This window comes from Montipora capricornis, chromosome 1, assembly GCF_036669925.1.
Source record: "Montipora capricornis isolate CH-2021 chromosome 1, ASM3666992v2, whole genome shotgun sequence".
Lineage (NCBI taxonomy): Eukaryota > Metazoa > Cnidaria > Anthozoa > Scleractinia > Acroporidae > Montipora > Montipora capricornis.
In genome coordinates this window covers 31,961,676-31,989,522 of record NC_090883.1, presented here as the reverse complement: position 1 = coordinate 31,989,522, position 27,847 = coordinate 31,961,676, and the positions used below count along the sequence as shown (strand labels likewise).

Sequence of the window (27,847 nt, the reverse complement as noted above, 5' to 3'; positions counted from 1 at the left end):
TGTTGGATATGAGATGATTATAGCCAACTCGGCGCTACGCGCTTCGTTGGCTATCTATCATCCCATATCCAACGCGCGCTCATGGAATAATTGTTAATTAGATTTCCTTATGAATGCGGCAAATGTCGCTCAGGATAAACGTTTTAGCGCCGGGAATTCACGTCACTTTCCGGTCGTTTCTGTGCGTTTCTTCAACTCCGAAAGTTGAGAATTTAAGAAAACTCATGGGCTCCTGAATTATTCCATTCGCCCTTGTTGGATACGAGATTGGTAATAGCCATCTGGGTGCTCCATCTCGTATCCAACAAGGGCGAATGGAACAATTTTTAAGTATACTCCTGTACATCCCTATATGGCCCTTGTGTGCCCATATCAACCCTTGAGGGCCCTTCATGCCTTTGTACCGTTCTTTGACTTCTTTGATACCCTTAAGGTAGCATAAGGTATACATGAAGTACCTAGAATGTGATTTGATTTGCCGCTGACATCAGGAGCCTTCTGTAATGTTGCCCCGAGTTCCCGGATGTGAGATACTGTCGCCATTTTGGAAAAGTTGATGTGGGTTTGTTGTTGAAGAAGACTGCTAAGAATCTGTTTCGTCAACAACAGACCCAAAGGTTTGTTTGTATTTGCTTGAGCAACTGCTTTCTGGTATTTTTTCGGTATTCATTCGCAAACGTGCGGTTACATAATTTTGTTTGTTCAATTCGTGTACTGCACTTACTTAATTAATACAGGTTTTGCAAAATGTGGAGGCTGACATTGTCAAAGGCAGCAAGAGTAAAGCCTGTCAAAGGGTTAACAGCTGTTGTTCAAGTTTCAGGTTTGTGCATCCTCTTAGTGTATGGCTTGCATGCATGATTGAAGCTCATAATAATAGATTTAACCCTAAAACGATATTGTCTTAATGTTTTAGCAGGGATTACAGTATGTTTGTAGTAGTACTATCCCAGAAAGCTTTAAAGTTAAACGCCATTTGACTAGTAAGTTGGTTATTTTAGGTGCATGTCCGTGGTTGTACTGTATCCATTTTAATATATAGATTTAGCCAAGCCTAAAAGCAGGGCTCCCGTTTTTCACCCCAGAAAGCAATACAGTGTATAAAAAATATGCCCTCTCCATGAAGTACAAATCGTCATTAGTTTAATCATAGTTAGTAGAGTAGTCACCTCTACTAACTATGGTTTAAGACAGTGTAGGGTGATTAAACACCTCTGAGCTAACTGCAATAAACAAACAAGCTTTGCAAAAAATAACCAACATTTTCATTTTAATCAGCCACTAAAACTGCAATTCAGTACATGCACAGTGATCTCCTTGACGACATTTTCCATTGTGAATGGTAATCTTTACACCCTCTCTTCAGTTTCATTAGCAAAAATTAATAAGATAATGATTAAAAAGTCAAGCGTAGTAACTTGACTGCAATTTTACTGTCAAACAAAGCAGCTCAGATTACATGCAGTGGACATCCATTTCACATAAAAAAGCCTAATCGAAAGGTATTAATTTAGTGTGGACAGTTTCCACAGTAATGATGAATTCAGTTCCAAAATAAGCGACCATGGCTGACCTGGGGGTGCAGGGATGGCGCAGTGGTGAGAGCACTGGCCTCCCGCCAATGTGGCCCCGGTTCGATTCCCAGACACTGCGTCATATGTGGGTTGAGTTTGGCGGTTCTCTACTCTGCACCGAGAGGTTTTCTCCTGGTACTCCGGTTTCCCCACTCCTCAAAAACCAACATTTGATTTGAATTGCTTTCTTTGTTAATTTCATTTTACAGTGTCCCCAATTAGTGCGCCAGCACTAGAACAACTAGACACTTAAATGAAGTTCCTTTCCTTTCCTTTCCTTCTTCCAAAGCCAGCTACAAAACCGCATCATTGACAAACTAAACAAACACTAGAGGTTAATTTTTGTAAATTTTGCTCACAATTGCAGGTTCGAGCTTATCAAGCCATATTTAGAAGCCATATCTGGCCAAAAAAAATCCAAAACTGTCCCAAACATTGCTTGCAAGTGCATTCGTTGCAGATATGTGTACTACATTATTCAAATCAACATAGGCGTCGAGAGGTCGCATATTCATTGTGTTTCGTTTTATTCGAAGGAGTTTAATGTGACGAAGGTCAATGGGATTAATTTACCCATCCCCGTCTCAAAGCTGAACACTCTCAGCACTGTGGCAGCCAAACCTGCTGCAAAAAAACCACATAAAATTATTATTATATTTCAGCTCAACATTATGCCACTGCTGCTCCAGCTCCAGAGAAAATTGAAGTCTTTGTAAATGACAAAAGTCTATTGGTTGACCCAGGATTGACAGTGCTCCAGGTTAGATCAGGGGAGAGCAGTGTGTTTAAGATACATGTAACTGTCTAAGGACTGATTCAGAAGAAGTTATTTGGAGATAGAAATGATACAATCAGGGCTTTACAGTAACTACCGGATACATGTACATCTGAGTGAAAGAATGTTTACAAGAAAAGTAGCCAGCTTTTTTTTACTGTGGTTACTCTGTCAAAAAATTTACTGATCAGAACCTATCGGCCAGTTTTCCTTGTTGCAATATCCAGCTGCTTGTCACACTTCTATGGCCACTAAATTTTCCTTGTGAAGCTGTCATCTGGTTTTTGACCTTTGTTACTTTATTTCTCTTTATTCAGTACTCCTTATTTAAAGTGTACATGTATACCCTGCAGTTATGACAGATTTTTTTTTTTAATTTGCTTGATTGAATGAACATGTACCCATTGTCCTGATAACAACTGCAAAAAAAAATTTCGATTTCAATTTTTCTTCTCCTACATGTAGTTTTAGCCATTTTAAGCCGCAACATTTCACTTCTGGTGGGGTACAAAACCATGCGAGTACAGAAGGGGGACTGGAGATGATAGTGACGACATCTCTGGAATTCCTTGTTTCTACACGTATATCTTGGTCATTCCTTTGAGATATTTTCATGTGAAGGGTTATTATGGTCAGTACATGTAGATGTGTTGTATCTGGCTGCAACAACACAAAAGATGAAGAAAATGATCCATGATATAACGTTTCACGGTGATTCCAGGCCAGAAGCTATCAAAAGAAGACAAAAGTGGATCTCTTTCGTAAACTTGACGACGAAGAATTCTGAGTGCCAGTATTGAAAAAAAAAAACACTCTGTGATTTCCATAGGGCATTAGCGGTTCAAACGTGATGACATTGGAGTTGTAGAAATTTCACATAGTAACATCACCGAAGAAAGATACTTGCATTTGTTATCAGGACAATTGGTGCATTCCAGGGCTCGAAATTAACGAAAAAACCCAGTCGCAATTTTGCAAGAAGATATGACAATTTAGTCACAATTCAATTTCGCAAATTTTAGTCGCAAAATCGCCGCATCGCATTGTGTTGTCAGTGGTTTAGCAAAAAAACATATGAGCCCGCAATAATTTCGCATTTCTTTCTTTATTTATTTTAGCAAATGTGACTGTATTGGTCACAATTTCTAGCCCTGCATTCAATCAAGCAAATAAAAAAAAATTGTTACATACACTTAAAGCGTTTTTCACTTATTTTTTTGAACAACTGTTTTGATGTTTTGATCTAGGCTTGTGCAATGGCTGGCGTTGAGATTCCAAGATTTTGTTATCACGACAGACTCTCAGTTGCTGGCAATTGCCGCATGTGTCTTGTCGAAGTGGAGAGATCAATCAAGGTTAGGCAGTCCTAATTAATTCTATTATGTAAATTTTATTGTGCAAGATTGGTGTGTACATCATCAACAGTCCCACCTCACATAAATTTAACTATTGGACAACTTTCTTTGGTGGTGAAATTTTAATAAAAACATTTTTTTCTTTTTCAAGCCTGTTGCATCCTGTGCAATGCCAGTAATGAAAGGAATGAAAGTCAAAACAGATTCACCAATGACTAGAAAAGCAAGGTAAATTTAACAGCAAACCTACGCTGCCTTGTAGTAACATGTGTAATCCTAGTGTAAGCTTTTTATTGCCATGAGTCGTATTCTGGGTGATGGTCAAAGGACTATTGAAAACAGCAATGGACAAAGTGGATTGAAAAGCACCAATTACATGTACAAAGCACAAAGCACAATGTGACTGGTGAGAAAATCAAAACTGTTAATTAAAAGTTGAACTTCACAATATGCAGGAGGAAAGTAAAACTATATTCTGCCTCATTAACTCAGTCAAAGCTCTCCCTTGTGACAATTTAATTGTAATCTCTGATACATTGGATCTCTAATTTGCCTTGTCACATCAGGGAAGGTGTCATGGAGTTTCTGCTTGTGAATCATCCACTGGACTGTCCCATCTGTGATCAGGGTGGAGAATGCGATCTACAGGATCAGTCCATGGCTTTTGGCAGTGATAGAAGCAGATTTGTGGACAACATGTTCTCAGGAAAAAGGTACACTGTACTTACTGAACTACTGTACATGTTCATCATGCAAATTTCAAGCATACCAACATCAGCATCATTAACATAGTTACACAAATCTTGAGGTTTTTAGGTAAAAATTTTTAATCTTTCAGCTTGTCTTAGAGGATGATACATGTACCCGTACGTATGGGTTATTGACCAAGCGTGAGGTCAAGATGACTGGATATTGGCCAAGTTCTTTTTTTGCGTGTTTATGGACCGAGACGAAGTCGAGGTCCATAAACACGCAAAAAAAGAACGAGGCCAATATCCAGTCATCTTGACCGAACAATCTTGGTCAATAAAGGATTTATTATATGACTTAAAACACCAAAAAATGATCTTTGATCTTGCGGGACCAAGCGAGAAATCCCGAGCGGGCAGTATCGCTCCATCTTGCCCGCTCGGGTAGCCAATCAGAGCGCGCGATTTGGTTCATCTTGCCCGCTCACGGAGCTAGTCATATAATAAATGTAGATAATGTATGAGATAATTGTACCATTATGAATTGGAAGCGGACGTTACATATTTGTGCAGTTCAATGGTGTGTACATTCTTAATACAGTACGTGCATGACTTACATCCACTAGAGATTTTGTAGTGCTTCTTTCTTCTGAGTTCTATGTGCAGTATCTCTGTTGATCTACAACTGTGTCACTATATTATACATTTTTAGAAGATTTTTTTTTTATCTAAAGGGCCGTTGAAGACAAGAATGTTGGTCCTCTAGTCAAAACCATTATGACACGCTGCATTCATTGTACCAGATGTATCAGGTAGGAATTTAGGCCTTCTACATGTAAAGCATGTACATTGAATAAAACCCAGCTGGGTTTTCAATCATTTTTTTGTTTGAGCAAGCTTACCCAGACATCTTGGGAGTACATGTATAAGTAAAATGTTACAGTAGATAATTTTGTCTTTTTTGTGGTATTATTTTTTTCAGGTTTGCAAGTGAAATTGCAGGTGTTGATGATCTGGGTACAACTGGCAGAGGAAATGACATGCAAGTGGGAACATATGTTGAGAAAATGTTTAAATCTGAGCTCTCAGGAAATGTCATTGGTATGCTGAATTGTACTGTATCTTGCTGTCACAATTTTAAAGGATTGCTGTCAAAATGATTTTTTCCTGTCGCAGAAGTTAATTGTCACCTTTTGGAACTTTTCAGATTTATGTCCAGTGGGAGCATTAACATCAAAACCTTATGCATTTACATCCAGACCTTGGGAGTTAAGGTGTTGTTGAAGCTTTTCTTCATTTTCCTGATGTTTTTGCAGTGAGCTTGCTATATTTGTATTTGTCATGCAGCAAACTACGAACAATATCAATATCATAAGTTAGAATACGGTAGCAATAAAATATTAATCATGATCAAGTATACAGAAAATTGCTGAGCTACATGTACATGTGTACTCAACAGATGTGATCTACATGTAAAGCCATCCTTGCCATCTTGTTAAGAATGACGACACATGCTACAGTATAACAATAATATTCCATAGCGTGTGTTGGATATACAGTAAGAAGGTAATAATTATTGTTGGCTGTAACCAATCTCTTATCCAACAGACAGAAATGGAAATAACAACACTAATAATTATTGTTGTTGTTTAATTAAATTTCAGTAAACTCAAAATCTTAACTGTTTTAAGTTTAAAATGAGCTGTATGCAATGTAGTTTTACAAAAGAATCCATGCAGTCACTTTGCTTATAAGGCCGTGTGGTGTATCAGCTGATAGATGAGATTGAGTAAACGAATCAGAATGCTAGAAATGCAACTATTGTAATTTTTGGACCAGGGTGTGAAAAGAAAAATGATATTATTATGGAAACTTTGGATTGAAGTGATGATGGTAATAATTTTTAATATGTGTAGAGTGCAATGATTGTAATGTAAAATAAACAAGATGCCTACAAGGGTGTATCGATGGACTGCGCAAACAGTTAACACAAATTGTCCAGTGAAGTGTTACTTTTTCTTGTTAAAAATGTTTTTCACCTCAAATGTTTGGTCTAATTTGAGATTACTACAGAAGAAAACTAAAGGGCAAACAATATAAACAGAAGACCTCACCAAAAAGTTACAAAACTGAAATCAAAATTCTCGCTAATCTTGGGTTAGCTTAATCGGGCTTTGAACAACCCGGCCCTGTAATATAACTTGAAGTTTTTTGTTGTAAAAACTCATTGTTAATGTTACTAAATTTGCAAATGCAAACAACAACACTCTATTATCGGGTTATCAGGATACGCGATTTGTATTTATTTTTTTGAAGTAGACTATATATTCAAAACCTACAGTTTTACTTGCTTCTATAACTCCGTTCATCCAAAAATTACAAGATCAGCCTTGAATCATCTTAAAAACTTATTACAAATCACATTTCAACAACTTATCATCCTGGGCTAGTTGTTCAAAATAAATGTAGGGATATGGGATTTTTGGCTGGGGGGAGGGGAGGGGGAATTGAGGAGATATGGGATATTTTTTAAAGTAGGAACGCATTGCGTACATGTGGTAATGCAGTAACTTGACAGGGCTTTTTTCCATAACTGTCAACCTCAACAAAGGAGTCTTCATGAAGACTAGATCAGATGGGAAGCTGTTCAATCTGTCCAGACTGAAAGCCTCAAGCAAGATCAGAGAGCTCTGTGTGAGGGAACTGCTATATGCAGATGACTCAGCTTTGGTCGCTACCAACCATCAAGACATACAAGAGATTATGGACGGTTTCTCTGCTGCAGCAACACTATTTGGTCTTAAGATCAATGTCTCCAAAACAAAACTCCTCTACCAACCTCCTCCTGATGAACCTTTTGAGTGCCAAGAGGTGCTTGTCAATGGTGATGCCTTGAAAAAGTCTAGCCATTTCACTTACCTTGGTAGCGCAGTCACAGACACCAACTCTGCCGATCTTGAAGTTGAGCGGCGCACTCAAGCTACCGCAAAAGCATTTGGCTCCTTGCAGAAGTGCTTGTGGTCTCAACATGACATCAAGCGAAAGACGAAAGTGAAGGTCTGCAACGCTGCCATCTTGCCATCACTGCTCTACTCAGTAGATTCCATGACCCTCTATCAACGCCACATCAAAAGACTGACCAGATCCCAGATCCGCCACCTGCGCCAGATACATGGGATATGATGGCAAGATCGAGTACCTGATGTTGAAGTCCTCAGAAGAGCAGAGACACCAAGCGTCCAAGATCTCATCACAGCATCACAACTTCACTGGGTTGGACATGTACGGCGAATGCCAGACTCAAGGCTGCCAAAGGCAGTACTCTATGGCAAGCTCAGTGAAGGGAAGAGAAAGCAAGGTGGGCAGAAGCTACGCTTCAAGGACGTGCTGAAGCGGCACATGAAAAATGCCAATGTCAAGTCTGAAACCTGGGAGCAAGATGCTTTGGACAAAGGATTCTGGAGAGCCACTGTCAAACAGGCAGCAAAAAGCATAGAGGAGAAGCAACAGCTGGAATACCAGCGTGCTCATCAAAGAAGACTTTCCACTGCAACATCAGGACATACATGTAGTCGCTGCAACAAGATCTGCCGCTCACGGGTGGGCCTGGCTGCCCATCAGAAATTCTGCCTCACCTAACATAAACAGTCGTCATCGCCTGCGAAGGACTGCCGAAGAGAAAGTGAGAGAGAGAACCGAGTTGCGTTTTGTTTTTTCAGGAGATTTAAGCTTTCCTTGCATAAGATGTAGCTCTAATAGTGCATGGTTTAAGCATGTACTGTGAGCTTCTGACAGCTTTCCAAGACAATGTTCACTGAAGTTAAGCCCTTTTCGGGGCTTGCTGTCAGGAACATTCGACCAAAAATTATATTTTAATGGTCAAAAATGCAAACTAAGCAAGCTACAGATTTTGTTAGCCTACTTTATGCAAACCAAATACATGTCTTGATGCAAAAGTAAATAAAATTAATATTGATATGTTGTAGTTTTTAAGGAGAGCAGAAGGAAGTTTTAGGAAGTGTCAATCGAGAATAAAACAATTTGCCATCAGCAACAAAATTTGCAAGATGAGATGAAAACACCGTACATTTTGTGCCACGAATAATTATAACAAGGTACCATCAACGAAAAACATATTTGGAGATTTTTGTCACGTTCAATTTTTCTATCTTACTTTTGGTCGTACAAGTAAAAGCACAAAATTAAAAGTGACTTCGATTTTAGCGGCCGCCTGTGATCAAGTTACCTTGCATTTTTAACACTGACAAGTTACGAAACAAAGGATGCATCTGTGACAAAATGACAGCAAGACACCAGGTTTTTGTTAGTTTGCTCTTTTTTTTCTTTCAAGTGTTATAAAGTTCAACAAGATACATGTGCAAATTTAACACAAAGATCACAATCATTGATGCTAGTCCTAGTATCAACTGAAGTTAATCTCCTCCGAATGGGGTTAGTACTTGGATGGGGGACCGCTGCTAATTCGTTTTTTTTAAAAACTTGATTTATTTTTTTTATTTTGTTTGGCCGTTGAAAGCTATTTTCTTGATAAATTTTATTTCTACATTAAGCGCCTGAAGAAACTCAGGTTCCCAAGAAAATTAATATTGGAGTATTCGTTCTATGCAAAATAATGTTCACAGTGGAATACACAAGTACGAAGCAAGATCTAGAAATAACATAGAAAATTCTCCTTACCTTTGAAGCTTACCTTTTTCAAAGAAAGAGCATCTGTCCACTTAATCAAATACTTTAATACTGTGTAAATCGTGGCGGGCGGAAAGATTCCACACCAAATGTTTGCTTTCATCTGAATAATGGAAGTGCGTCACAGTGGCCGAGTGGTCTAAGTCACACTCGCAGATAATTGTGAAGGGTGGGGAAAGGATATGAGTTCTAATCGTGGCAGGGAAGTTTGGAAATACTGAAGTGTATAAAAGTAAATTCACCGATCAGAGCTTAATTCAATATCTGTGGGGCATGCACATTTGTGACTACCAACAAAAAAAAGACACCAGACCGGTATTAAGACGTAGTATTTCCTTTGGCATTCCACGTAATAATTTTTTTTATGTTTCGGTATGATCAAAGATTCTTCATAAGAGCTCTTTAAAATGAAGCCAAGTAAGATTTAAATCAAATCAATGCAAATACTACATGTACTTTGTTATCAGAGGAATCTGCAACAAGATCTCTTGGACCAAGAGAGGAGAACCAATGAATTCGATCAACCCACATGACTCTGATTGCTTTTATTAAATCCATGCCAGACACCATAAGACAAAAGGCAAGCACTCTCAATCAATAGGCCTTTTGCAACTAACGATCACATGGTACAAAATCCGCCATGCTGGAGGGCAAGCTCATTATTATTCTCCCACTGGGACATTAAAACAAAGAGATCTGAACCAGTCAACCTTGACTTTTCTTTGTTTTGATGTCCCAGTGGGGGAATAATAATGAGCTTGCCCTCCAGCATGGCGGATTTTGTACCATGTAATCGTTAGTTGCAAAAGGCCTATTCATTGACCCGTTGACCCCTCACGACATCCCCAGTTGACGAGTAAAATTGTCTGGTGTTAGAGTAAAATCTATTAAATATCACCCCCAGGAGTCAATGGGTTAACCTTACTCCTCAACTTATTGCCTCAGTATACATGTACCTTAACTGTCAGCTTTGTTAAATTGCTACACGCTGCTATTATGATTGTACCATAAATGCAAGGCTTACAGCTGCAATATGTGTGAACAAATGGCTGTTATTATTTTCATAGAAAAACAGATTCTGTGGATGTAATGGATGCAGTTGGAAGCAACATTGTGGTGAACACACGTTGTGGGGAAGTTATGAGAATTCTACCAAGAATGAATGAGGTGGAGTGACCAGATTTAAGTTTCTTATTTTTCCCCAGCAGCATTATTTGCAACTCGGTGGTTTTTTAGTGTACAGTATTCAAGGGAACCTTCACTTCTACAAAAAGATAACTTTCATGCAGAGGGGACAATATTGTTGAAAATAAAATCTGTTCAGAAGAGTTTTGAAGAAAGTGTTTGTATCTATATATATATATATATATATAATATTTGACCTCAAATTACCTGGGTGCCACCATGAATGATTTTGACTTACATGGAAATAGTACTGAATGATTATATTAATAACTATAACTTACAGGTATGATATACCATGATAAGGCAACCAAATTTTGAAATCTTAATTTAATAAAATATTTCTCAAAAAAAATTATAATAAAGCTACTGGAAAATAGCCACAGCTGTAGTCTTGGTGGGACAGTCGAGAAATTATAGTTATGTAATGTTAATTCTAGTATTTTAAATTAAATTAAGATAAATAAAATATTTAATACATACAGATGTACCGGTAAATGAGAGAATAAATGACTTCAAGTAAGTTCTGTAGTAATGAAGGGAATATTTTTAAGAAACTAAATTGATAGTGTGTGCCAGGTAGTTCGTGCTTGTTGAGATGGTGGATCGTCCTAGAAGTAAGCACAGGATGGTATCTCATTCCAGGATCTTGCATGATTAACAACACAGCAATCTTATCAATTGACATGTCACTTTCTTGGAGATGGTTGTGCCCCAATCTTGTCTTCAGAGTTCGCTTTCCTTTTGGTCAGCACCAAGAACACGTACTCTGGCCACTTCCAAGGCAGGAAGTCCACAAATCACAGACTTCCGGCATGTCTATGCATGCTCAGAAATTTGAAACAACAGTGATTGTCAATGGTTATTAAAATGGACCTTCACTACCACTGCCCATAAATTGGAAGTAGCCAGAGTCTGTGTTCTTTGTGCTGACCAAAAGAAAAGCGAACTCTGGGGGCAAGATTGGCTGTGCCTGCAGGAAATGGTGAAACTGAAAGGAAAAAAGTGGGATTCTGATGTTTTTAATACAAACTTTCCTTGAATAATTTTCAAACAGATTTGATTGTAAACACCACATACTCCCTGTGGTTTTGTAGGAATGGAGGTTCTCTTTAAAAATAGCTTAAAATGAGAAGCATTGTTATTTACTGCAACCTGTAGATCAGTCATACCGGTAATCATTCTTGACACTTCACACATCATGCAATTTATTTATAATAATTTCTAGGACATAAATGAGGAGTGGATTTCAGATAAGACAAGGTATGTGTTTTCAGTTTGGTGTTGTGCATACAATAATTTTTCAAGAAAAAGGTTTTGCAGAGGATGAATAATTTTTGTCTCTGCATTATTCATTTTAATGATCTTTCTTAAAAGAACATCACCAGTTATTTCTTTTGAAATAAATACAAAGCGGCTACATTGAAACAGGTTCTCATATGATGGCCTGAAGCGTCAGCGTCTTACCAAGCCCATGATAAAAGATGATGGTGGCAACCTTGTACCTTGCTCATGGGAAGAGGCACTAGTGGAAATTGCCCAGAAGCTGACTCACTTAAATGGAAATGAGATAGCTGCTGTGGCTGGTGGATTTGCTGATGCGGAAGCCCTTGTAGCTTTGAAAGACTTACTAAACAGTTTTGACTCCGAGGGTCTGTACACTGAAGAAGGTTTCCCATCCAGTGGTGCTGGGTGAGTTCTGGTACATTGTACATTGTATTGTATGGGACAAGCTCGATGTGGGAAGTGCTGTTTTGAAACTTTAGCCTGCAATTGTATATACAGACCTCCCACTTCCACCCACCCTGTGGCTCCTTGTTTCCTCAATGTTTGATTCCTTACCCAGCAATAATTATTGAAGTCTTAGTGAGACTACCCTGTTTTACAGTTTTCATTTGCCTGTTAGATCCAACTGTGAACAGTCATCCCAAAGGACATGTAGTACCCACACATGGCTTATGTTTAACTTGTGATGCTTGCACAATACAATACTTCGTTTACAAATGATTTCACTGATCAAAGAGAGGGGTTGGGGGAGGAGGGGGGGGAATTCTTTGAATTCACAACCTCTTCTTCTTATAGAACAGATTTCCGGTCCAGTTACATCATGAACAGCACCATAGCGGGAATTGAGGTGTGTGTAATTTTTTTACAAGTGCCTTGTATTGCCATAGTTTTTTGGTTATAAGGTGCAGCATTTTTTCTCAAAGAAATTGCTTGTGATCTAAACTTGTGTACTGTTGATCAGATTTGGTGAGACCCTGGCTTGCAGTTTACAAATCAAATGTTCCTAATTAGACTTTAAAAAGTCTAATTGGGAGTATGTTGGAGAGGCCATCTTGGTTGGTCATTACCTACACATAATTTGTAACATTCCCATGGGGGCTGCATGACATGATGGACAAGAGGCTGCAGGCAACGTACACTTTGTCCGAATCCTTTAATAATTGCTTCCCCGCATCTGACCTGTCACATCTAGTCTTTAGTGATATAGTAGTCATCGCAATCACTTTTGAATGAAGTGATCACAAGGTTGATTCGTGCTTGGGGTGCCTTATCTGAAAAGTCCTCCTTCCCAAAACAACTCAATTATGTTGACTTAATGTACATTTAGTATCAATAAATTAGGAAATAAATTAATAGAATATTATTTTATAATAATAACAATAATAATAATAATAATAATAATAATAATAATAAAGTAAAAGTAAAGTAAAGCGACCATATTTAACGTCGATAACTCGTAACAGTAATTCAACTGACAAACCTGAGGTCGACGGTTTGCTCATTTTACTCCCCTCTCTTCATCAGTGCTCCGTTTTATGGGTATTTCAAGCTACTTAAGCTACATGTACACTGAAAGGAAAGAAGTCGAAACAAGGATGCGAGATCCGGGAATCTAACTCAGGACCTCTTGCTCCAAGGCTGCGCACTAACCGACTGTGCCATCCTTGCTCCTAATAATCCTCCTCCTAATAATAATAATAATAATAATAATAATAATAATAATAATAATAATAATAATTGAAGACATGAATTACCACTGGCAAAGGTATCTTACGCATGCACAGCAAAATTGTGACTTGAAAAAAGAAGAGTCAAAGCCGAATCCTTTACATTTTACTTTGTTCTTTCAAACAAAGTAATTATCATGATGGGGATGAAAATGATTTTACTAAAGTAGGAATTTTTCACAAAGTGTGTGGTATTCTACAAAGAGACTCATGGAGAACTGTACAAGTCCTTTACCATTGTTTCAGTGAAGAAAAAAAATTCTCTTCATCTCCCTGAGTCAACCAGAAAATGATTTTCATTAGTCCAATAATTATTGTTGTGTTGTTGTCCATAAATATAATTTTTTAAAATGTGAAATTTTACCAGGGATTTTTTTCCTTTCAGGATGCAGATGTCTTGTTGATAGTAGGAGCAAACCCCAGATATGAAGCTCCTCTGGTCAATGCACGCATTCGGAAAGCGTAAGGAACCTTTTTTTGTATACCACTTTGATCTAAATTGTTAGTCTTGCATGAATCAACTTTGGTTTCTTGGTTAAAACACTTAGTACCCATTTGACTGGAATATCTTTTGTTTATTGTACTTTAAAGGTGTTTTCACTGTATGTAAATACATGTACATGTTCTTTGCCGTGTGGAAGGTCTGTCTACATTATGGCAAATAGTGAACAACATGCATTAATTAAGCCTACCACGCAGTCCCTCTTGGGGCTTCATCATGCGTTTCCTTTGGAAGGTTTCATTAAGTGCTGTGTTGGCTATAATAACCAATCTCATATCCAACAAGAACCAATTATTGATGGATTAGTTGTTTCATTAAATTAATGTCTTTCAACGCTGAACTGTTTCAACTTTACAAAACAACAAGAGGATGTTTCATGCAAGATCATACAGTATATGAGTTCTTGGCCAAGATTAATTGAGCCAATGAGAAAGTGAAAAATTTGCATTACTTAGTTGTCTTCCCAAGTGTGCTTTGTTTTTATGTACAGGGCATCCAAATGCTACAAGCATATCACCGTTACAATATTGTTCGTGTAGCAATAATTATTATTGTTTGCCTAATAGATGGATGCACAATGACCTTCAAGTTGGAGTGGTTGGTTCAAAAGTAGACCTGACATATTCATACGAGGTATAGCCACATCACTTGTCTAGCATCTGCCTGAATTTGCTGAATTTCTCTGTACTTTTGAGTCAGGGGCTCAACCATTAGACTGCATTTTCAACTAAATTTTCAGCTTTTTCAAAGGAAAACAACTTTAAACAAACAAGACTGACGTAATTTATTTTTTTTTGCTTTGTCATGCGGTTATTTCCTTCAGGAATAACTTAAGTACCAAACCATGCTCAAGCTGGGGCAGTGTTAACCCAAGATGATGACAATAAGTCGATTAGTCAGGGTTTTCAAATTTAGCCGGCGCCCGGCGCAAGTCACCGGCTACTTCAAGCATTTGCGTCGGGTACTTTTCGTATTCCAAATTTTACTAACTACACAATTCTGTTTCACCAAATCATAATCTGATTTTTTCGAGGAAATAAATGAATGCGGACTGATGAATAGTGCGGCTATTACATATACCTTTTGATCTTCGAAGCGATAGCTTTTTTTAGCGGGAAAGTCTGCTCGTGTTCACGGACTCTCGTTTGAACGTGCATGTATCGGCGCAGCAGCAGATTTGTTCTCACGTGAAAGTTGCAACATGAAGCGGAGGCAGCAAACGATGTTGTCTTTTCTGTCAAGTGCGGAGAAGTCTCGAAGAGAAATAGGTAACAATAATTTTAGGAATAAGAGTTAACGAATATTACGTGTTGTTGCAGTTCACTGTTCTGAAAGTGACGATAAAACAATATGCCGAGGCTGAAATGACCACAGTATCTGTAGCTGTAGCGGCATTGAATGAGAAGGCAGTCTTTCTCGTGAAATGTTACTCATTATGGTCTTGACTGCACCAAATGTATTTTCAAGAAAAGACTGAAAGAAGTCATAACAAAAAAAGCCTTCAACAGCGCAAGTGTTTTGAAATTCAGACAAACGAAACTGCGAATTGCAGCGAATCGAAGTAGAAAGGAAACAAGACCGCTGACGTTGTTATGATAATACTTCATGTATGTAAAAGGAAATATATCAACGGAAGCCGCTTTATGGCAATATTTCGTTATTCCGTTGATTCATCTGCAGGCTGCTGTCATCACGATGAGATAGTGCTCCGGCTACTTTACAATTTCCTCCTGCTACTTTTTTTCAATTTGAAAACCCTGTTAGTGTTCAGTTTTGTAATGACTTCTTTTGTAGTGTTTAGCCTTGTACGTGTATCATATTTTCAACTATTAGTGCGTTGTGGAGACGCTAACGGCTTCCTACAGTAATTGAATGGTTGGGTGTTCTTGTAGGAGAAATGGAGAAAAGAGGTTGTTGGTCAGTTCCAAATCTGTGCCATTTTGAAATGTCACAATAATATCCAGCTTGCCGATGAATCATTCAGAAAAATTGGGGAAAAATCAGAGGCATTTCGGATCGACTTGAAACTTGGTCAGTAATGAGATATTAACCAATCACTGGCCAGTTTTTTATCGGAATTGGTTCAAATGACATCATTCTCTTATTTGCCGAAGATCGCCTTCGAGCGAGATCAAAATGGCGTCCAAGCAGGAGGGTGAAAAACAGGGAATTTTAGTCGAAATTGCGGAAAGAATTACAAAGAGAGCTTTCTGTTGGAGCCAAGCAAAAACATGTGGTTGGTTTTTATGGCAAGGTTGAAGGGTATTCTTGTCACTTGTCATGTTATCACGTTAGTATTTCATGTGGTGTGATCAAACCTTTGGTCGCAAACGTTTTTTCTGCTCTCAAAGATAATTACCTCCAGAACCTACTTTTTGAGTAGAATAAGCTTTTAGAATTATGTTCTTGTTTTCTGGGAGTGTACAGGGCCCAAGTCGCTGCATTGTTTTGTCAGCGGTTTAGCAAAATAGCAAAATAAAATGAGCCCGCAATACTTGTGTGTAAAGAAACCACTGAAAATGGCAAATGATCGAAGGAATGGAGTTGTTCACGTAACATCACAGCTAAATTACTATACAACTGCGCTATCTTCAGATTGAAGGAAAAGTCACGGCGAAAAACAAAATACTTTTGTAATTTCTTTATTTATTTTAGCAAAAGTAGCAGCAAAGTGCAACTTTTCGAAAGAGCGAAGGTGAAAACAAGTCGCAAAGTTGCGACTTCTCCAGATATTTTAGTCGCAAAGGGAAAAAATTCATGCGACTGTATTGGTCGCAATTTCGAGCCCTGGCCAATACCGGTACTTTGAAATTCGGAGGAATTTTGTGAAGGAATATGTTTGACATCGTCATTGCGTACAGTAACTCAATACACAACTTGCCGGTAATCTGCTGACCTTTCGTCAGGTTGCTAAAAAATATGTTATCATAAAATATTCGCAGATTTGTCGATTTCTCTGAAATTTGAAAGGATGATTGCTAACGAATCGAGAAAGAATCAGAAGTTTCACTTCGATGAAAACGCCTCAGGATTTCATCCACAAGTAATTTAGAGTGAGAAATCAACTCCCCATAATTCAGTCTAGGAGTAAGTGGCTTCGGATTCTTTATGGGAACCAATACAGGTGCCTAAGGCCCCAAGGTGGCGCACTATATAATCTTTGATTACTGCTTGTAGTATTGTTCTTGTGCTTCTACATGTCCATGTACTTACTTGCTTGATAAATCGTGCCAAAATCTTTCAGCATGTTGGTGATACAGCAGACACTCTTAAGGACTTAGTTTCTGGGAACCATGCATTTTCAAAGGTATGTTATGTATAGAAGAAAGAAAAATATGGATTGGTAAGTTTAAAGAGAAGTTTGCTCCCTGTGCTATCTGGTTTCTTCCTTTTCTCAGAGGCAATCTCAATTTTTAAATTCCAATTCTCTTTGGAGTTAGTAGAGGGATAACCACAATAAAAAGGTCTTAGTGTAAAATCACTCAATGTCCAAACAAAAGATTTTGCCCGTCGAACCTCTCATTCAGTGTGAGGCTGGACGGGCAAAGAGAATGCAAAGACAAAGCCTTTACTCCCCACGGATTCCAAAATGGCCGCCGAGTTGTAAAGGTGAATTCAATAATAATAATAATAAACTTTATTTAAGGACTGTGCCTACTGTTGTTACTGTGCATACGTTCTGCGCATCTCAAGATGCTCAGGTTTCCTATCCGTGGTGCATACTAATGCAGGGATATTTTTGTGCGGCTTAGAACGCAGAACTTAGCAAGTGCCCTTTGTAGCCAAGAACAAAATTGGGGGTAACCATACATTTTTCAGATGTATAATTAAAGTTCAGTTTGGAAAAGACCACCGTAAATTGCTTTGTATTATTTAAGCTTTTTACAAATAATGTTGATCAATATTATTATCTTTGAAAAATTCGTGGGTACCCCCAATTTTCTTTTTGGAGTTTAATAACACTTGTTAAGATTGATTTTCTGGGATATTCATAAACTGCGCAAAAAGACCTTTGCATTAGTAGGCACCGTCCTTAACCCACTCACATGTACCAGTAAAATTGTCTGGCATTAGACAGAGTAAAATCTATTAAGTGTCACTCTCAGGGGTCAACGGGTTAACCAACCAAAACCGAAGTAATTACTTTGGCCAATCAAAAAGGACGGAGACAATCAAGTAAACCAATCAAAACTTGAAGTAATTCCACGTAGCCGACCCAAAGCGCGGGAAAATATGCATGCCCGAGCCACGATTGCATGGTTTTCTTTTCACTTCTGATTGGTTGAAAAAGTGGTGTGAGAACTTTGAACCAATCACTGAGTAAAGTAATGCAAAACCAAAGCAATTGAAAACAGCTCTAATTGGGGACATTGTGCAGATATCAAATCAAATCAAATCAACTCGTATGAAAATTAATCATACAAGTTGGTTGGTTTTTGAGGGGAGGGGAAAACCAGAGTACCTAGAGAAAAACCTCTCGGAACGGAGAAGAAAACCAACAAACTCAACCCACATTTGGTGCAGAGTCTGGTAATTGAACCCGGTGTCACATTGGTCGGAGGTGAGTGCTCTGACCACTGCGTTATCGTTCCTTCCATATCCCACGTATCATCATGATGCGTGTTCTTTCATTTACTGTAGGCTCTTTCTTCTGTTTCTAGGTTTTGGCTGATGCAGAACGCCCAATGATATTAGTGGGCAACACTGTTCTCCAGGGACAGAATGGTTCAGCGTTACATCAAGTAATTGCTAGCATGTCATCAAAGTTGAAGGAGTCCAAAAAAGTTGAAAAGGACTGGAAGGTTCTCAATGTGTTGCACAGGGTATGGTTGACTGACTTATTGTTGTTTTTAAGTGTATTTTTCAAAAGTAACTATGATTTTTTATGACAATACTCTGCAATAGGGTAGCAATTCCTATGTCCTTATGTCCTAAATTTGAGCTTAATTTGCCATATACATGTAATCTCTAAGTAATGACGCTCTGAAAATTCGAAATTTTATAAAGAATGTACCGGTATATGCTTATTAGCGCTTTTGCCACCCAAGAATTTATCAGTTTTTAATGGCTAAAAAAACTCGTTCCTTATCGTAGCTAAAAGGCTTACAATTGGAGATTTAACTAAGTTAAACGTGTTCTGTTACCATTTAAAGTCGATTTAAACTCATCGCCAATAGATGAGTGTGGAGAAGGTGCCTGTAAGGTCTGTGGGGGAGCCGCAAGCACGCGTGAAGGGTAACCATGACAACCCTGTGAGCGGCAACCACCCAGGCACTGTCACACTGAATACAATGAATGTTGAAAGCTTACCAATACTTACCCGAGGGGAAGGGAGGGACGGGAGCAAAGCTTTAGCCCCATGTGTAAATAGCATGCAAACTCGTTCCCAGGGTTTCCATTGTCATCGACAAAGAGACCTTGCATGGGAACGAGGTTGAATAATTTGATGCTTTCTGTCAGCAAACTCGAATGTTAATGAGAGAACAATCATGTAAACAATGTTGTCAGCAGGATTCGCGTAGCCAGCTCAAATAGCCAGTAGCTGGCTACTCATCATAGCCTCAGCATTTTCATGAACTGCAGAAAAATTTCATAATTATTATTCTTGATTCGTTGATTTGATTTGATTTGATTTTAGATGTTTGTTTCTATTAGTCAAAGTAATTTCTTTGATGTTACCACCCATATTTCTTCATAACATGCAGGTTGCCAGCCAAGTAGCTGCTCTGGATATTGGTTACAAGCCTGGAGTAAGCAACATGACAGAGAAACCCAAGCTGCTATTCTTACTTGGTGCTGTAAGTTTAACTATTTGTTTGGGATGTGATTTAAACGAGAAGAACGTTTTTCGTGGCCATAAAAATTTGGGTGCTTTAAATCTTTATAGCTTTGAAAGCTAGACCCTGGGATGTCAGTGGTAATACTGTTAAATAAGGTGCGGAAAATTAGTTTTTGATTAACTTAGCGTAAAAGGTGTCTGCATGGATGACCTTAATAGTCATACACGTATAACTGGAAACGTGTTTATGTGTGAACTACTGGTGCATGTCGTTAGATTTTACCTTTCTATCATGTTCTTTAACAATATTAAAATATTTAGTGAACTGTGATATAATTACATTTACTGTAATTAGCAGTATTATTTTTTCCACAAGCTCGCATTGGATGTGAGACGATTGATAGCCAACGAGGTGAATAGCGCCGACTTGGCAATAATCATCTCATATGACGAAAATCAGCAAAGCCAGCCCAGCTCTTGGGAAACTACGTCACGGGCTGCTGAATCAGCACAATGTACAGAAGACACACCAAACAAGAGTTCCATTAGCGTGCCCTCGGATCCATCCTTGTAATTTGCTGACCTGACAAACGGTGACGAAAATTGTAGTGTTCTCCAGAGCAGAAACAACGTCCATTGAAGCTATGATCCTGAGATCACAGCTTCGCTGGACAGGTCATATCATCAGAATGGAAGACCATCGTGTTCCAAAACAGCTTCTATTTGGCGAACGTGCTCGGGGGTACAGAAACAGTGGCCGATCCCGCAAGCGCTACAAAGACAATCTGAAAGAGGCCTTACAATGGTATGAAATTGAACTTGTACCCATAGCACAAGACAGAATCAAATGGCGAGCCATCACAAGTAAAGCCATGAAGAACTTGATAGCTGACCGTGTTCGTCAAGCAGAAGCCGCCAGAGAACGACGTCACAGAGCAGCAATTGTTCCTGTCCCTGCTTCATCCACGGAATTCCAGTGTCCCGTGTTTTCGCGACCCTGCAGATCCCGACTCGGCCTGCAGAGTCATTCCCGGATTCATCTCAACTCTAGATTGCTGCAAACCACGTCATCCTCGAGATCGAGGGACAACCAAGACTAGTGCATGGTATAATTAACAATTATTCCATGAGCGCGCGTTGTTTTTTAGATGATAGATAGCCAACTCGGCGCTACGCGCCTCGTTGGCTATAATCATCTCATATCCAACAAGCGCGAGTGGAATAATTGTTTTATTAAAAACGCCCCCAAAATATAGAAAACTAGACTACAATAAAAATAAAAAGGCCCAAAAAATCACGCATATGCTTGCCGTGATTGTATATCATGGTATATGGCTCATAACCCATGATGGCTTAGCCAATCAAAACTCTCGATTTGCATTATCCAATGATCCAGTTTATGACGGCCATGCCAGGCAATAAAAACCCTAGAACTGCAGTATCCAATGAACAAGTTTTCAATATATTGTAAATATATCAATTTGTAATTATATTAATTGCATTTTTGACAGGACGATGGTCTGGTAAAGCGAGAGGATCTCCCTAAAGATTGCTTTATCGTCTATCAAGGTTTGGGAGTGGTGATTCTGTATTATTGTTAGCAGCATTTAAGCAGCGTAAAACCACATTTGCTTCATTTTGTTAGTTTTGTGATGATTTTGTAATGAGAATGATCATGGCGGTTACAGAAGCAACTGGAGCCTTAACTAAATCCAAACTGTAACGTAATCCGCAATTAACATATCTCACGTATTCTCTTTTGTTATGGGGAGTGTTTTACCGGAAACTAAAACAGTCGTAAAATGAATACGGCTACTACATTCGGGAACCGAGTGGGGTAACACGAGTGGTCATATTGAGCAATGACGTCACGATTCCCGCCTATTTTATTTATATTAACACCCCGAGTATTCGTATAAAAGCCTGCTTTTTAATCTCTACCATGTATATTTGCTGTCCATGTAATAAAAGGGAGGTTTCATGTTAGCTCATCGATATTGTTCTTGCCATTTAAACAAAATTCGTATCTTCTCGCTACCGTGTAATATCCTCTATTTAGTATCACCCAGCTAGTGGACTAATGCAAATCCTGCATTTTGATTGGCTACGCTACTAGAGGACTATTAGTAATAGTCCTCGAGTAGCGAAAAGCGAGACGCTTTTTTTCGTTTAGTTCCCAATTAAATATTTTTTCAACTTGCATTTGCTAATAATATTATTGCCTTTTCTGTCCGACTAGTTTTGGTGATACTAAAACAATTAGACCCTTCGCCGTCAAGGGCCACGGGTCAATAGCCCATTCGGCTTCGCCTCATGGGCAGCCTATTGACCCGTAGCCCTTGCGGGAGACGGGTCTAATTGTTAGGTATACCGGTATTTCACCTCTTTCGGGGTGAAGACGATCTCCCAATTGAGCAGATCCCAGATGGCCTGATTGTTCAGTTGGAAGAGCAGTGTACAGCTCAGTCATGGGAGTCACGCTGGCGCATTGGTCATGAAGCGTGCCTTCCATCTCAGCGATTGAAAGTGGGCTGATTCACAGTCGATCTCAACCTCACTCTAGGGTTTTTTCCGCCTAATCCGGTTTTCCTCCCTCGTCAAATTCGACTCACAGCTGATTACATCTGGCTGTGGTGCTGTGCTCCGACAATGTCCTTATAGCAGCTGCTAGAGGTAGCCTCTTATTGGCCCTGCAAAGCCCCTACGGGGAGCGGCCAATTAACTATACCAATAGATCAAACAGTCATGGCTTTCAAGTCTTGTTCAAGCCCGGATATTTTCACGACTGTCCAAGCTGCTTCCATGAATGTGATCATCAGTCTCCGCCATTTCATGCAAGCACCAGTTCAGATACTCACGATATCTCGTGAATACTCTCATAAGTCTGCACTTCATACGACTGTCTGAAGTTACCGCACTTGGTTCGTCTCGTGTGTGACTATGTCATTCCTCCTTTCCAGGTCACCATGGTGATTTCGGCGCTCATATGGCTGACGTTATTTTGCCTGGTGCTGCGTACACAGAGAAGACGGCGACATACGTCAACACAGAGGGGAGGGCTCAGCAGACAAGAAGGGCCGTCACACCACCGGTGTATGCAAGGGATGATTGGAAGATTATTCGAGCGCTCTCAGAGGTAAGCTAATAGGGACCTGTCTGAAGATAGGCAATTACGACAGATCACTTTGTTTTATGCAGGAGGTATTTTTAGATAGGATACTGGCTCTGTGGCATACATATAAGAAAAGAAAAGAAAACTTCTCGAATACTTCGACTGGCATGTGATGTGTGGTGGGAGCAACCTTGTTCCCAGGGTTTTTCCCTCGTTAGGTGAGGGAAAAACCCTGGAAACGAAGTTGTGGTGAGAGGGAGGAGGAAGGGGGGATGTTGGCGCGGTCTTAAGAGCCCTTGCCATCCGTTAAAGTGTCCCGGAGGGGATGGGGTGGAGTTTGACCCACTGATGCTCAGCTATATAATCCATTCTGATCAGTTGACACTTGAACGAGGTTAGAGCTGAGCTAAATCATAGGTTTCTGGTGGTATGTCCGAAACTTTGCATTGCCGTACGATCCTTTGTAGTTTTTTGTCATTACATTTGACAATACGCCATTCATTCTGTTTCTCTTCTTTTATAGATCTGTGGAAATACCCTCCCTTATGACAACCTGGACGAGATCAGGCGAAGACTCTCCGAAGTGTCTCCGAACCTCACTCGCTACGGCGACGTAGAGGAGGCGAACTTTTTCGGCTTGGCTTTGGGTTTGATGCAGGTGAACATAAAACTTACGTTTCCACTTGTTTCTGAAACGGCTTAGAAAATACTTTTATGAAGTATGTCCAACAAGGAGATACCCATTTTTGTAAGTTGTAGCAAACTTTTCAGAAACTAATGACCTTACATTTTTCAAATAAAAGGGAACAGTTGGACATTTTACTGTAGAAAATTGTTGGTAGTTTCACCGTCGGCAGTTACATTTGTTGTGTACGTTTATAGTCTTTTATGCTTTGCCTAATTGATTTTATTTTATTTCAGAGCTCTAAAGCACAACTTGCCAAGAAACCCCTACAACCTAGCATTCTGGAACTGAAGGACTTCTATATGACAGATTCGATAAGTCGGGCTTCTCAGACCATGGCCAAATGCGTGAATGCAGTCAAAACTATGCAGTGAAGAACTCCTAGAGAAAAATATATGGTTTTCCATTTACTGTCCTAAGCACATCTACCATTGGTGATTGGCCGAAATGTCCCGCCACATTCTCGGCCAATCAGAGATAAAAGAAGAACCAGTTTTTCCGCCCTCGTTTCCCGCGCTGAGATGCGTCATTTGCATGGAATTTCTTTGCATCACTATTGATTGATATGATTGTCAGCGTTTGCTGTGATTGGCCAAACTAATCTCTTAACGGGTCTCGGTTTTACGGTTGGCCGTTTAAAACCGCCCCGAAATTGTAAATATGCCGTCCTCAAAGGACAGTTGAGCGAATCTTAAACGGGGAGGTTGCATGAAACTGGAATTCTTCGAGGCCTCGAAATCATTTTAAATCTACATTAAAGAAGTTTGTGAAAAATCCGGTAACTTTTGAAGTACAGTACGTGAATTTCCTGCGGTTCGTGCGAATAGCAAACGAACTTAGCTGTTTTAAATAAACTTGAATGAATATTAGGTGACTTAAAAGAGGGGTTTCGTAAATGTTGAATTTGATTATTAGTGGTCACTTTGGTTTTTGTGAATAAAAAAATGAAAAAAGCACAAGTGGTCGAGTTCTGTTTATTCCTTGTTCTTTACAAAAGAAGTAGGCGCGCGCACGCATAAAAGTTGTTGCCGTCGCGCTCCAAGACATTTCATTGCGTCATAATTATCAGACGTGAAGTTCTGTAACCTCGCTCATTGTAAGAACCAAATTGTTATGTTTTGAATCTCCGCTACTGATGTAGACGTCAAATTAACGCCTCTTCTTGTCTGGCAACTTCAGAAGTTGCGAAGTTGTCGAAAACCTGATCAATTTAGTTCCGGTTTGCAAACATCCCGCTTGCGAGCAAATCAACCATGACGACGAATATCGGCGACACTCGGTGTAGAGTATGTAGTCTTGTACAACCATGTCCGTGCGATGTAGCTAAGGGTATCCACGAGGTGGAATCGGACGATAAGGGATTTGATGTGCCAATCATAATTCTCAACAAAAAGAGAAAATCAGTAGGAGGGGCTTCCTTCTCCCTTGCTCCAGGTGAGGATTTAAACAACAAAGTGGCTATTCGTACGGGATCCGTACACCGGCCTTTATCTGCTATTCATTCGGGAATCCTCTTAGAATGATTATTACAGGTTCAATAACACTCGGAAAGTTTTATCTCGTCTTCAATCTTTTTGTACACATTTCAGCAATCAAACAGCGGTATTGATGCCTGTTTAATTTCACGAAATATCTCCTTCGTTCGATGTCACCGGTCATCTGTCCTGCCTGGAGTTTCTGACATTTAAGTTTAACATGGCACTGATAAAGAGTATTTAAGTAAAAGGACCCATTTTAAAACGCTTAGCTTTCAATAACTGCGTGGCTATATCGTGCAAAGTTAGGGTTAGAACCTGTAATAAGAATTCTAAGAAGACTCCCGTATGAATAGCATATATAGGTCGGTGTATGGGTCCCGTACGAATAGCCACTGCCTTTAAGCAATTGCTCGTTCTTGTAAACAATTCAATCACAAACTGACTTCGGATTCGTTAATCTTATTTAACCAAGACTTTAGATCATCGCAGTAGGCCATTTCCGAGTTGCTGTTTGTCTCGGTTTCGAAGCGAGTCTTGGTGCTCAACTATTGTAAGGGAAATGAGTTTGATTTGCATAAGAATACGTAACTCATTTCCATCTGAATGGTTGTGCACCAGGACGAAGGGAAAAGCGTGAAGGGGATTTGTGGTACTGAAGTGCTTTTACAATCGAGCTCTCACCCAACCGGGAGCGCGTCGCTTTCCTTCGTGTTCATTGGGGAGTTTAAGCAAGGACAACGGCAGCGTCAACGAAAACAGCACAACAAAATCTGACTTGGCGCTATCGCAAGTATTTTGCCATTATTTCGTCTTGTTCACCTTGTACAATACGGGTGAACTACTGTAACTGGACGGGACTCTGTGAGCGTGCTCCGTGTGCGTTAACTGGGTTTCCTGTGTTACATGTTACACAAACACAGAGAGCACTGAGTTGGGTGGTATTGAAGGAGCTGAAACTGGATTTCCCAGGAGTAATGCCGAAAATAAAAAATCGAAAAAGAGGAAAAGCCTGGGAATCCAAAAGGCCTACTCCTGGTAACTCTTACAATGGAAAAAGCAGGCAAGGGGATCGATTATTTTTCCTTCTGATCCTGCGACAATAGACCTAATCGGCTAACTCACTGTTGTACCCAATTCAAACCCTTTGGGAATAAAACGTTTTGTTCCAGGTATTTCCATATCATTTAAATATGAATGCTACATAATCATGCAAAAACAATACACAAAGAATCTTAGTCCCGGGAGATTTGAATTGGGTACAACATTGAGTTAGCCGATTAGGTCTATGACCCATTCACTTTCTATCTTTACTTCAAAGCCATTCTTATCCATCCACTTAAGCCCGTATGGTACAAGGTGAGCAAGAGAGTGTATCTAATCAAAGAAATGGCGGCCATGATGGTTTACCAAACTGATGCTCCAGGAATCGAACTCTACTTTCATGCAACTACTCTCTTTTGTTTCAGTGATCCAATATGGCTGCTAGTCACGTGTGTGAAAATACTCCATAGGTCGCAATAACAGATACAAGGCTCCACACTTTCCATTTACATCTTAGCGTACTGCGCCACCTAACAACGACGTGAAATGCACCAAATTTTAGGTTATGCGGAGGACGCGAGCACCTGATGATAGATTTTCAATTTTCTCTTCTCTCCATAAAACCATATCCGTTATTCACACCACTTATATTCCTGGATGGTTGATACACCTTTTCCATGCCGAACGAATTGGAATAATATTAGGGAGCTTAAGCACGCGCGTTTTTGAGACGCGGACGTCAACCGGAAGAGAAAATATCGCGTGCCAGGACAGTGGCGTCTCCCAGATTTTTATATTTATCATCTCGAATGGAAAAAAGATACTTAGTAATGTAAATGTGGTTGTGTGAAGACAAGTTAAAAGGGAAAATAGCTCACTTCCGGTTGCTGTCCGCGTCTCAAAAACGCGCTTGCTTAAGCTCCCTATTTAATCGCGAAATCATTTCAACGCAAAGTCATACTTTAAATCACGTTATAGAAGCCCTCGTAGTCGTCCTTGGATTGCTTAAGCTCGCTATTATCTCTTCCGTTCGTGCTTTCGCACTACGAGATCTACTACTAATAAGAATGCGCTTCACCAAGAAAACGTGAAACAATGTCTTTCCAAGGCGAACTTATTTGTAGAATAGAATTTCAAACATTCTTCTGGAAAAGATAACACTTGAATATGTTCAGTGACACTGTGGAGTTTTAAACGAGAGCAAGGGGCTTTCCTTTGTAAAACATCTGATGTTCGGAATCGACGAACTATCTAGGTGCTCCTATAGTCTATCTTCCATGCGCCAGGCCAGGGATGATACATGTTTTTTCCACCTTCCTTGAAAATACTTTTTTTTTCTTTTCATTTCCCTTTTCAAATGTGGTAATGTCAAAAAGGGCACACTGAGGTATTAGAATGGTGCACTGCATTTCCCGGCTTCATTTTTTTTTTCATCTTCACGTATTGTCTTCGTGTTTAATTACGTTGTTCCTTATCAGACGAAGTTAACTGATAGGTAAAAAGTAACGTTTGAAACTTCTTCGAGGAATTGTGCGCCCTAAAATTGTCCCCGGTTTTTCTCGTTTATCACTAGACGAATAAACTGTTGATCGCTGAGTTCTTCTGGATCCTGTGTCATTCTGGAAGGCAAAGCGAAAATGAATAGTCGGAGAGGAAAAAGAGGAGACTGGTTCATAATTTCACAAAGGTTATTTTTAGGAGCAAAAGTGCTTTTCTTTAATTTAGCGCCGTCCTTAACTGAACTATGTCACACAAACCTATTGGAGTACTATGTAATTTAGTCATAAGTCGACTTATTTTCATTGATGTGATTACTTTTTCCATTGCTAGGCTACCATAGTGAACTCAGCGAGTTCAACAGACGCAAATCCAGCCGGATGAGTACAATAGAAACCTTAACAAGACACGCCGATCTGCAACTACAAACGAGGCTCTCAACGAGCAAGAAAAGTGT

The 27,847-nt window shown here is 39.5% G+C and overlaps 2 protein-coding genes across 2 annotated transcripts in view; both read left to right on the top strand.

Moving 5' to 3' along the window:
• The first annotated feature begins 493 nt into the window (after positions 1-493).
• Positions 494-24,334, top strand: LOC138038990 (NADH-ubiquinone oxidoreductase 75 kDa subunit, mitochondrial-like). The gene is made up of 22 exons (XM_068885125.1): positions 494-617; positions 738-823; positions 2,237-2,334; positions 3,597-3,704; positions 3,856-3,932; positions 4,271-4,417; positions 5,128-5,205; positions 5,376-5,494; positions 5,601-5,667; positions 10,168-10,267; positions 11,511-11,545; positions 11,714-11,974; positions 12,365-12,416; positions 13,682-13,758; positions 14,365-14,431; positions 17,043-17,105; positions 18,460-18,621; positions 19,504-19,596; positions 21,089-21,146; positions 22,538-22,713; positions 23,213-23,347; positions 23,611-24,334. The coding sequence occupies exons 2-22, from the start codon at positions 748-750 to the stop codon at positions 23,746-23,748; spliced, it is 2,187 nt and encodes a 728-aa protein (XP_068741226.1). The 5' UTR covers positions 494-617; positions 738-747; the 3' UTR covers positions 23,749-24,334.
• Positions 24,335-27,718: 3,384 nt separating this feature from the next.
• LOC138038848 (potassium/sodium hyperpolarization-activated cyclic nucleotide-gated channel 2-like) overlaps positions 27,719-27,847 on the top strand; it is a 10,666-nt gene continuing 10,537 nt past the window's right edge. Inside the window, exon 1 of the mRNA XM_068884920.1 lies at positions 27,719-27,847. This exon is cut by the window's right edge and continues 583 nt beyond it. Coding sequence (XP_068741021.1) covers positions 27,771-27,847 — 77 coding nt within the window. The 5' untranslated portion in view covers positions 27,719-27,770.